We start from the raw sequence: 12,605 nt of genomic DNA, 5'->3' as shown, positions 1-12,605 counted from the left end.
GATACTATCCATGGTATTATTTGGATCAATCCAGATGGATTTATAAATGAAGAATGACAGAACACATTGAAAAAAATCCCATTTAGATAATAGTACATGTGTTTTACAGCTTAAGTAGAACAAAATAGCATAAATTGTACAGTAGTAAATGTATTGCACATGTGTGTAAGTGTGTTTGGTCACAGTTTCAAGGTAACGACGCAACACTGCCTACTAGAGGATTTAATGTGCAAGTGTGCACCAGTGGACTCTAGGGTTGGGCGTTACTGCAAAAATAAGGTGTCGAATCGATGCCAAGTAAATAATTATTTGTAAATGTTAAAGATCATTGAATTACTTTTCTGATTTTGCCTTCAACTGATTGATTTTGATGAGAATCAGAATAAAAATATTTTTGGCAGAAATGATAATACTGTATATAATACAATTATTCTTTCATTGCATTTTATTAGCAAACACTGCTAATGGCTCCCATTCAAATCATGTGGTTTGGACTATTCCCTCAGTGTGCTAACAATTTATAAATATAATATCTGAAGAGGATATTGACAGGATGACATCATATTTAAATTTACAGTATGGTATTCTCAGAATAGTATGACTTTACAGAAAACAGAAAACAGACTTTATTTACAATTTTGTCGTAAATAAGAGTTTTTTCTCCTGCTCTTTTTTCTAGTAAATTCATGACTTTACTTTTTATGAATTGGCTTTTTTCCCTCATAAATGTACAACTTTATCCTCGTAAATTAAAGACTTTATTCTTGTAAATGTTGGACTTTTTTCTCATGAATTTTCATACTTTTTTCTCATGAATTTTCATACTTATTATTTATGACTTTATTCTTGTAAATATAAGACTTTTTTTCTCCTAAATTGACTACTTTTTATGTGTGTAAATTAATGACTTTAGTTTTTGTACATTTTTTATTTTTTCCCCCAAGTAAATTTAGGACATTTTTCTTGTAAATTTAAGACTTGTTTCTCTTCAAATTGCTACATTTTGTTCTGTAAATTTATGACTTGACTTTTTGTACATTTGCTACATTTTTCTCACAAATTTACAACTTTACTCTTGTAAATTTACAACTTCATTCAACTTTATTCTTCCAAATTTGAGACTTTTTTAAAATCATAAATGTACTACTTTTTCTCTGAAATTACTCTCTTTTCTCTTAAAATGCCTTTTACTAAGATGTTTTTCTCCTAGATTTACTACTTTTTTTCTGCAAATTCATGACTGTACTTTTTGCTATATTTTTCTCATAAATTAACAACTTGATTCTCGTAAATCTACGAATTTGTTCTTCTAAATTTGAGACTTTTTTTCTCATAAATTTGACACTACATTTTGTATTTGTTTTTTTCGTACATTTATGACATTTTGAGACTTTTTTCTCCTAAATTTACTACTTTTCCCCCAACTGCTTTTAAAGTTTGACTTGACTTTTTGTAAATTTCTGACTTTTTTGTTGTAAATTCATAAAATTCACATCTCGTTTTCCTAAACGAGATGTTTTTTTCCCCTAAATTTACTACTTTTTTCATAAATTGCGATTTGATTTTTATAAACTTACAAATTTATTGTTGTAAATGTATGACCTTATTTCCTTAGTAGCAAAGTATGTTTTCCTAAGGTGGATTGATCCAAATATGACCAAGCGTTAGGAAAACAGAACAAAAATAATCAGAGACTGAATATAGTCGTACGTATACTCGAGTAAAATCAGCAAAATGAGAGAAAGAGCAACAATGTACAATGTAATTTAATGAGTATGTTTTGCAGAAAAATGACAAAGCGTACGTAAATTGCATTGATTTAGCCATTTGTCTTGTTGAATGAGGATTAACACCCAGCTCCTCATAACGGACTGACCGGAATCAAGGAAGGCATTAAAGGGGATTATCCTCTGATGTGTAACAATATTTCAACAGAAAAGCTCAGTGAAATCAGACAACGTGACATTGAGTCACCATTCTGGTCATTGGGACGTCATCCAGTCTTACATTTGCAATATTTCCACAAGATGGCAGTCTGCTCAAATTCTAGTCATTGTGCTCTTTTGTAGGCTACTGTAGCTTATCCATAGCAACAACACATTATGCTCATTTGCATTATATGCTGTTATGTATGAACTATATCATATATATAGCTATATTAGGTGTGGATCAGTTTGTAGCATTGAAATACCCAAAATGACATTGATGGTTGCTGGATCTCACACCCCCATCTAAAGTGGACATGGTCTGCCCTTTCATTGAACCCTCTTGCAAATAATGACTTTCTTGCTGCTTCCTGACGCCAAGTGCGTCCATGTCCTGCCGTGCACGCCACAACACAAGATCAGCCGAGCTCCAGGAGCTCATGTCAACATTTGTGTCTGTCTGACTACTTATTTCTAATCTGCGGCACCAAAGCCATAGGGAACCAGTCGCCTGAGAGATGTTCCCAAATGTCTGAAAAAGGTCAAAGCACATAGCGTTGATTGAGATTATTGATCGCTAATGAGGGTGCAACACTCGCTTGCAACAGGCCACGCCGTGAGTGTGGTCGCCTTTAGGAGGATTAGCCTTGATCCCACCTTCAAATCCACGTCGCTCTGACTGTGTGGAGTAAAGGTGCGGTTGTTGCAACACGACTCATTCACAGGCTCACATTGAAGGCGCCTGGTGAGGAACTAAAAACAAACATTTGGAGTAGTTACTGAGGAACTGATGAGTAGAGAAGTTGCTGAGGACCTAATGAAGACCTAATGATGAGGAACTAATGAGTTACTGAGGGATTAAAATCACAGATTTAGAGTACTTATTGGGGAACTAAACGTACAAATTTAGAGTAGTTACTGAGGACCTAATGAAAACTAATGAGTAGTTATTGAGGAAATAAGGCATATATTTAAAGTAGTTACCGAGGAACTAATGCTAACGAGGAGGTAATGAGTAGCTATTGAGGAACTAAAGCACATAGTATGTACATTTAGAGTAGTTTCCGAGGAACTAATAAATAACTAATGAGGGACTAATGAGTCGTCACTGAGGAACTAAATGTCTAAATGTCAAGTTGTGACTAATGAACTAATGAGCAGAATACATAGTTGAGGAACTCAGGCACATCTATTTAGAGTAGTTACTGAGGAACCAATGAGTAGTAGTTAAGGTTGAGTAGGTTCTTTCCTCATCACCTACTGTAAGAACCAATTAATGGCATATGGAGATTTTATCATACACACATATCATACACATTGTGGGTGTTCCGATGACGTGTGAGCCAAGAGTGTCGAAAAAAAGACAGAGGCTCAGACAGATTATAAACACACACACAGATACAAGAAAGTGAGTTGCGTCTGAATGCAAGTGTGTGTGTTTTGTATTACATAACAGTGTTTGATGTGCTCGAGGAAGGCACGCTCGGGATTAGGGTCATAATGATTTGTTCAATGTGTGTATGTCTGCACACACACATTTAATATTCCTGTGTCTATACCTTTTACACACTTGTTACATGTACGTATGTATTTTCTCTATGCTGCGCAGCAGCTGTAGAATGACATCGGGAGGAAAACGTAAATAATAGATGGAGCGTATGTGCCTGGTCAAATCAGCGTGTATGATGGTAGCTATCACACTTCAAAGCTAATCCTAGCATGTGGTTGAAAAAAAAACTGTCAAACCAGACCAATTTTAATATTTCAAATTGATTTTAGGTATGATTAGCTTGTTTATTGTCTGATAACTTTAGCGTTGAAGCGTTTTATTTAGTTTTTAAACATCCCTCTGCATACTAAATAATGTAGCTTGTCCCCATTTACTGGCCAAATGTTGGATCTGTTGTGGTTTTTCTTGGTCTAAAAGAGTCACGTCTGTCTTTATTTTCCAATCTCCGCTCGCTGATTGTTTTCCTCTCTGTTCCTCCTGGCTTTTTAATCACTTTCCAATGCTTTCTTTTTATCCCTCTTTTTGCCTCTCCTATTTTTGGTCCCACGTACATCAATTATTCATGCGTTCGCGTGGACATGGAAGAGCCGTCAACGAGAGCTATCACGTTTGTAATACACCTGAGTGTCTACCTGCGGCCCACAAGGGGATGCACATGCCTGCCCACACACACACACACACACACACACACACATATATATATACAGCTATGGGATAAAAAAAAAACAATCTGGACAGTGGACAGCAGGTGCAGTCACATGTTTCATCACATGTTTATCCATCGCTTTATATTTCATATCGATGAAAAGAGAAGCTGTAAAGACATTGTCAAAAACAAAAATTCAAATTCAAAAATTATTATTAGAACTAGGCTGCACAGTAGTCCGAGTGGTTAGCACGCAGTCCTCACAGCTCGGAGACCCCAGTTCAATTCCACCTTCAGGTTTTCTCCGGGTACTCCGGTTTCCTCCCACATTCCAAAAACATGCTAAGTTAATTGGTGACTCCAAATTGTCCATAGGTATGAATGTGAATGTGAATGGTTGTTTGTCTATATGTGCCCTGTGATTGGCTGGCGACCAGTCCAGGGTGTTCCCCGCCTCTCGCCCAAAGACAGCTGGGATAGGCTCCAGCACCCACCACAACCCTTGTGAGAATAAAATGAGGAAAATGAATGAATGAGTACTATTAGAACTTTAATAATGATGTAGCGTGCATGAGAAAGTAGAAAGGAAATCCTATCTCTTTGACAATGTCAATTATTAAGAATAGCTTCAAAACCAGTGTTGTAATAGCGGTAAGCGGCATGAATAATGGGGTAAGTATAACACACGTCACACCAACAGCTGAGTAGCATAGCTCATATTTTAAAGTACATGCAGAGGTAGATAAAGCAGTTGGATGCCGACTGTTCATATTTCAAATGCAGCAGATTTAGTAGGAGCATTTGGTTCTACTGACTCATAGAGTGTCAATAAAGGCTAGCTATCAGTAATCTATTCATAAGTAACATTTTTAATACTGTAATGAAATAATAGGCATAGGAATGAGCATAACTCATGTCTACTACAATACATCACCATCTCTCGCATTAGGTTGGTGCTCCAGTTGCACCTCAGAGTGACACATCTGTCCTTTCACGGTCCACTGAAAACAACAAGAGGGGTGCACGTGAGACGGTCATAGTGAGGGGGGGGGGGGGGGGCACGCTGCAAATGCATGAGGGAGAGCTCAGCACAGCTCAGCAAGCGAGTCGCTGTTACGCAAGAGCTTAGTCGTCCGGCCCAGCTGGAGATCAGAGAGCAAGAGCAAAAGAGTGAAAGAGAGTCGTAGAGAGGGAGAGGAGCAAACAGAGTGAGCAGCAAAGCACAGGAGGAACACAAACACTCACTCTCTTTCTCGGCTTTAGCCTCTTGCAGGATGCCAGCATCGTGGATTGTTCTCTTGCCCGTGAAGCAAGGAGGTCAGAACATGTGACCCTGATGCTGTGAACGTTCATTCTCCAAAGAGGCATCTTTAACATCATTCAACCCCATGTTTCCAAAAGTGGGACTCTCTGCTCAAAGCGTCCACCTCTGGGTGCTGCTACTATGCACGCTGGTTCCGACCCCAGGCTCAGAGCCCATCTCGGAGGACTTGCACAACTTTACTGCTCTGATGCTGCCAGGGAATTGGACCGCCACCACCATCCAGCTGCAGCCTGACCTGCAGACAGACAGCCAGACGACAACAGAGGTACAGACGGAGACACCGACACCAACCAGCAACTACTCAGGTTAGTCTGTTGCCGGGTAAACTTTAGCTGATCAAAGTGTGTCAATACAGAGAAATGTAACAGTATGTTTTACATGAATAACGCTTCTGCATTCTAATTTCACCCTAATATATATTCATATTTAGCCCAGGAAGATGAATGCAAACACTAAGTAACTTGTGAAAAGTATCATCATAAAGCTCCTACATATGAACATATGCAAATTGCACATGCACTTAACTTTGCTTTTGGACCGATTATACTCATGTTGGGGAACACGAGGACATGCAGTGGAGGGCTGTTCAACTGGCAGCCTGTGAGTTCACTTTAAAACTCAGCTTATTTATGACAATATAGATCTTAAATGGGTGAGATTACAATAAAAACGTTGTGGGGGGGGGTTATGTTCCAAAACCCTTGAGAGTGGCAAAATAACAAACACAATGAAGTCACCCATAAAAAGCCCTAAAAATGCGTATTTTTGATCTTCTAAACCCTATTATATACCTCTCACAGTTACTAAACACATTTAAAATTCAGTTTTACACACCAAATAATGGGTACAGGCATACAGTATTGTATTTACACAGCTTTTCAAAGCATCTTCCTGCTGGAAAATGTTGAATTGTACATAGTACAATTGTACATACATTGTACATAGAGAAGCATGGTAGTATGAGTTTGATGTGGAAGAACTTCAGAAGCCAGAAACCTCACAATCTTACTAACCTAATCTCCACACACCCACACCCCCCTAAGCACAAAAGTGGCTCCGTCCCAATACTTGTGTTCACAGTGCCTAGCAAGAGGAAGCAGCTCTTTAGTCTGGTCCTCACCTCCCCCATGAGGCAAAGATTAAGTCCTGGCTACTTGAATTAAAAGTTGAGCTTTTGGATCAGGGTTGAAATTGAGGTTATTCATTTTGCATGGTTCCAGTTAAGATAGATAATAGGCTTTAGGCTGGAAGACCATTGTCTGCATTGGTACAGTGTTTCCACAGGAAAAACACACTACACCTCCTTCTACTGGTGTGTGTGCATGTGTGTGTGTGTGTATTTGAAGAGGCAAATGATGCGTTTAAAGACAATTGGCCATCCTCTGCCTGAAGAGAAAGCTGCAGCGCATGACTGCACCTCCACCTCTTTCCCTCTCTACTCTAGAATAGGGGTGTCCAAAGTGCAGTGTATTCTGAACCATAATAACAGGTCTGGTATTGTTTGGATTATGCACCGCCTTGGTGTATATCACAGAATTCATAAGAGGGGAAGCAGCGGTTCAATGCACACCAACAGCTGTCCGCCATGATCCATCCATCCATCCATCCATTTTCCTCCGCTTATCCGGGTCCGGGTCGCGGGGGCAGCAGTCTTAGAAGGGAAGCCCAGACTTCCCGGTCCCCGGCCACCTCCTCCAGCTCCACCGGGAGGACACCAAGGCGTTCCCAGGCCAGCTGTGAGACATAGTCCCTCCAGCGTGTCCTAGGTCTGCCCCGGGGCCTTTTCCCGGCTGGGCATGCCCGGAACACCTCGCCAGGGAGGCGTCCGGGAGGCATCCGGACTAGATGCCCGAGCCACCTCAACTGACGATGTGAACTCTCGATGTGAAGGAGAAGCGGCTCTACTCTGAGCCCCTCCCGGATGGCTGAGCTCCTCACCCTATCTCTTAGGGTGAGTCCAGCTACCCTACGGAGGAAACTCATTTCAGCCGCCTGTATCCGCGATCTCATTCTTTCGGTCATGACCCAAAGCTCATGACCATAGGTGAGGGTGGGAACATAGATCGACCGGTAAATTGAGAGCTTTGCCCTCCAGCTCAGCTCTCTTTTCACCACGACGGTCCGGTACAGCGACCGCATTACTGCCGAGGCTGCACCGAACCGTCTGTCGACCTCACGCTCCCACTTTCCCTCACTCGTGAACAAGACACAGAGATACTTAAACTCCTCCACCTGAGGCAGGACCTCACCCAACCCGGAGGGAGCACTCCACCCTTTTCCGACTGAGAACCATGGCCTCTGATTTGGAGGTACTGAGTCTCATCCCAGAAGCTTCACACTCAGATGCAAACCGTCCCAGTAAACGCTGAAGGTCGCAGCCCGAAGAAGCCATAAGAACCACATCATCTGCAAATAGCAGAGATGAGATTCTAAGGCCCCCGAACTGGACTCCCTCAACACCTTGGCTGCGCCTAGAAATTCTGTCCATGAAAATTGTGAACAGAATCGGTGACAAAGGGCAGCCTTGGCGGAGGCCAACGTTTACCGGAAACAGGCTCGACTTACTACTGGCAATGCGAACCAGACTCCTGCCCCATTTGTACAAGGACCGGATAGCACGTAGTAGCGTGCCACCAATCCCGTACTCCCGGAGCACCCCCCAAAGACCGCCGCGAGGGACACGGTCGAATGCCTTTTCCAGGTCCACAAAGCACATGTAGACTGGTTGGGCAAACTCCCATGCACCCTCAAGCACCCTCGTGAGGGTGTAGAGCTGGTCCAGTGTTCCACGACCAGGACGAAAACTGCGTTGGACCTCCTGTATCAGAGGTTCGGCCAACGGTCGTACCCTTCTCTCCAGCACCCTGAAATAGACTTTCCCAGGGAGGCTGAGGAGTGTGATCCCCCTGTAGTTGGAACACACCCTCCGGTCACCCTTCTTAAAAAGGGGGACCACCACCCCAGTCTGCCAATCCAAAGGTACTGTTCCCGACTTCCATGCAATGTTGAAGAGACGTGTCAGCCAAGACAGTCCCTCAACATCCAGAGCCTTGAGGAATTCTGGGTGGAACTCGTCCACCCCCGGAGCTTTGCCACTGAGGAGCGTCTTAACAACCCCAGATACCTCAGCCACAGTGATGGCACTGTCCACGTATGTGTCCTCAGACTCTGCTTCTTCTATGGAAGGTATGTCAGTGGGATTGAGAGGGGCCTCAAAGTATTCCTTCCACCGTCCGACTACATCCCCAGTCGAGGTCAGCAGGCCCCCGTCTCCACTGTAAACAGTGTGGACTGGGCACTGCTTCCCTTTTCTGAGGCGCCGGATGGTTTGCCAGAACCTCTTCGAGGCCGACCGAAAGTCGTGCTCCATGGCCTCACCGAATTCCTCCCACACCCGAGTTTTTGCCTCGACAACCGCCGAAGCCGCAAACCGTTTGGCCTGACGGTACCTGTCAGCTGCTTCCGGAGTCCCACAAGCCATCAAGGCTTGATAGGACTCCTTCTTCAGCTTGACGGCAGCCCTGACCTCTGGTGTCCACCATCGGGTTCGGGGCCTGCCGCCGCGACTGGCACCGACCGCCTTGCGGCCGCAGCTCCGGTCAGCTGCCTCAGCAATGGAGGCACGGAATATGGCCCATTCAGACTCAATATCCCGGTCCTCCCCCAGGATGCAGGTGAAACTCTGCCGGAGGTGAGAGTTGAAGACTCGACGAACGGGAGACTCTGCCAGACGTTCCCAGCACACCCTCACTACTCGTTTGGGCCTACCAGGTCTGTCCAGCATCCTCCCCCACCATCTAATCCAACTCACCACCAGGTGGTGATCAGTTGACAGCTCAGCCCCTCTCTTCACCCGTGTGTCCAGAACATGTGGACGCAGGTCTGATGACACGACTACAAAGTCGATCATAGACCTGCGGCCTAGGGTGTCCTGGTGCCAAGTGCACTTATGGACATCCCTATGTTCGAACATGGTGTTAGTTATGGACAAACTGTGGTTCGCACAGAAGTCCAATAACATCACACCGCACGGGTTCAGATCAGGGAGGCCGTTCCTCCCAATCACGCCCCTCCAGGTCACACTGTCATTGCCCACATGGGCGTTGAAGTCTCCCAGTAGAGCGATGGAGTCACCAGCTGGGGTGCTCTCCAGCACCCCTCTGATGGACTCCAAGAAGGCCGGGTACTCCGAACTGCCAGCCCGAAGGCGTAGGGAAATGACCCTCTCGTTCACCTGGGCTGACTCCAACACAGAGGCACCAAGCCGGGGGGCTATTAATAAGCCCACACCAGCTCGCCGCCTCTCCCCTGCAGCAACTTCAGAGTAGAACAAGGTCCAGCCCCTCTCGAGGAGTTTGGTTCCGGAACCCAAACTGTGGGTCGAGGTGAGTCCGACTATGTCTAGTCGGAATGTCTCAACCTCTCGCACAAGTTCAGGTTCCTTCCCCACCAGCGAAGTGACATTCCATGTCCCAAGAACCAGATTTGGCCACCGAAGACCAGGTCGCCTACGCACCCGCCCTTGACCGCCACCCAACACACATTGCACCGGACCCTTATGCTTGCCCCCGTAGGTGGTGGGTCTACGAGGGGGAGATCCCGTGTGGCTTCTTCGGGCTGGGCCCGGCCGGGCTCCACGGGTGAAGGCCCGACCACCAGGCGCTCGCCTGCGAGCCCCTCCCCCGGGCCTGGCTCCAGGGTGAGGCCCCGGTATCCCACTTCCGGGCGAGGTACGGTTTCTCCTCTTGTTTTTAATCATATGGGTCTTCTGAATCACTCTTGGTCTGTCCCGTCACCTCGGACCTGTTTGCCTTGGGAGACCCTACCAGGGGCATATAGCCCCAGACAACATAGCTCCTCGGATCACTCGGGCACTCAAACCCCTCCACCACGATAAGATGGTGATTCACGGAGAGGATCATGATCCATATGATGGGTAAAGTCGTTAGCACTTGGACTGTGATTATGAAACAAGAAAACAATATAACAGTCATCATCTCATCCCAGCAACTTAACCCTCAAAAGTTGTACCAAAAATATATACAAAAACATACCAAAACGAATACCAATACAAGATCAAAATGAAAACAAAACAATTATCTTAAAAATTGCATTGTGTCTGAGCAACGTATTCATCGGTGCGTGTCAGGGCGCTGCAATGATGTCAGCCTCTCTCTGGTCTCTAAGCTTTTCTGGCTCCCTCTGGTGGACAGAGGTAGCTTTGCAGCATCCTCCATCTCATTTTTATGCCGCTTGTCCTCCAATGAGGACTTTGCTCAGATGCAATGCAATATGGGAAAACCTGAAAAGAGTCATATTAGCACATTTCTATATTTCCTTGGTACACTTTTTAATGAGTAAACAATTAGTAGTAGTTATTTTGATGTGGATATGTGCATGTGTTTCATTAAGTTGTTCTATGTACACAAATATTGTACACTCAAATATTGTTGACAAATCGGTCTAAATCAGTATTAGTGTGCCAAGATAAGCCATCCACCTCACAGGTGTGGCATATCAAAATGCTGATCGTTATAGCATGATTATTGCACAGGCTGGCCATAATGAAAGGCCACTCCAAAATATGCGGTTTTGTATACCATAACCTTACTGCCACCGTGGCCCACTCCATCCAGCTTATTTTATCCTCACCTACACTGGAATGGTATAGAACCCACTCCAGTGAACATTTTCCCTCCACTCTCCTCTCTTTTCACATCGTCTATTCTCATGTGAGTCGCAGGCTCTGTCTCGACGAGCCAGCGCTCACGTGGAAGCAAAAAAGCCGATAGCAAATGACAAAATACAAAGCTCACGTGCCTCACACACACACACACACACAACTAATGGACGCACACCAATCTTCTTAAAGGTTTAGGGAATAAACACAGTTGCTTGTTTCATAACGGCAGCTCTGTGTCTGAGTGAGCAGGAGTAAGTAAGCGTTTTGATACTTTAATCACACACATGCAGAGGTGATCATCTGGCTTGCACCACACGCATGAAAGCCCTGTTCACTGTCCAAAATGTTCCTTATATGCGATAAAACTGCATAAATTACTTATCCCCCCCCCCAGCATGAACCAATAAAAGCACCTCTGCATACCCCCCCCCCCCCACATCATATTTTAAGCCTATTTGACTCTTTTCCTCTAGTGCAGCTCACAGCAGCAAAACAGTCTGCGTTGTGATTTAGATGATGAATAGTTGTATGGAAACGCAGCGCTTATAAAAATAGCTAAGTTCAAATACGGCAATGAGGATATTGTTATTATATTAATAAAGAAAATCTAGTCAACAGTCATGTTTTTGAATTGTGCAACTTTTTACTCCTTTAAAGTAGATATTCTAGTATTACATTTACAAGAATAAACTAAAAGATGAAACTTTCCTCTTTTATTTATAATGTGGCAGCCAAACACAGCAGTTCAGCACAAACAGATTAGCATTCTAGCTTACTTCTTCCTTACTTTGCCCCCTCCACATGCACCGGAAAGGTCACATAAGTCCCCCAGCCCCTGTTTTTCATAGCTGTCTCAGGCAATGCCTGTAATATAATTACAATTTTTTCGTAAATTTTCTTCCCTCAATAAGTGACACAAATGTAGTGAGAATACAATTGGGAATGTACGCAAACCGACGCAAAATTTGGCTGTGACTTTTGGACGTTAACCAAAATATTAGCTAACCAGGGCCTATGCTAACCGGGGTATACGCTAACCGAGGTTCCACTGCATATAGTTTAGGCTAGGTCTGCGTCATTCTGGTTGAGTTCCTTTCTCACAATAGGCGACAGATGGCGTGTTGAAGGTGTGGAAGAGCTGGGCTTATTACAGCCTTAACGCGGCAACACGTCAATTCACCTCCACGCCATGTTTGAGAGTTAATGTTGAAAATGTAAATCCTTAAAATCATGATCCCTTCACTTACTTTGCAAGCTGTCTGTCTTCCTGAGCTCGTCATCAGGAGTTTTTTGGTTGGGGGTTTGGGTATAAAAAGTGTACAAACAGTGGGCGCTGCAGCCAGTCCAGCAGAATAGAAAATACCGATGCACAGATTTAGGTACAGCATCCACCTCATGATGATGCTAAGCGGCTTATCCGCCACGGATGCAACATACAGTAGATGTGAATTGTTTCAATGGCCGTGATGTGTTTACCCTGGAAGCCAATTACCTTTGTCTATTCCCGGCTATTTCGA

The 12,605-nt window shown here is 44.3% G+C and overlaps 1 protein-coding gene across 3 annotated transcripts in view; it reads left to right on the top strand.

Annotated features, from left to right (window-relative positions):
* LOC131132776 (uncharacterized) overlaps positions 1-12,605 on the top strand; it is a 27,325-nt gene that overhangs the window by 864 nt on the left and 13,856 nt on the right. For 2 of the 3 annotated variants that reach the window (XM_078798301.1, XM_078798305.1), the window contains exon 2: positions 5,345-5,710. In XM_078798301.1, the coding sequence (XP_078654427.1) occupies positions 5,470-5,710 (241 nt within the window). In that variant the 5' untranslated portion in view covers positions 5,345-5,469. The remainder of the gene's footprint in view (positions 1-5,344; positions 5,711-12,605) is intronic. The other variant, XM_058078710.2, reaches the window with a different exon arrangement.

Source organism: Doryrhamphus excisus, linkage group LG2 (genome assembly GCF_037039965.1).
Source record: "Doryrhamphus excisus strain RoL-2023G ecotype Guam linkage group LG2, RoL_Dexc_Guam_v1.1, whole genome shotgun sequence".
Lineage (NCBI taxonomy): Eukaryota > Metazoa > Chordata > Actinopteri > Syngnathiformes > Syngnathidae > Doryrhamphus > Doryrhamphus excisus.
This window is presented reverse-complemented; position numbering and strand designations above follow the sequence as displayed.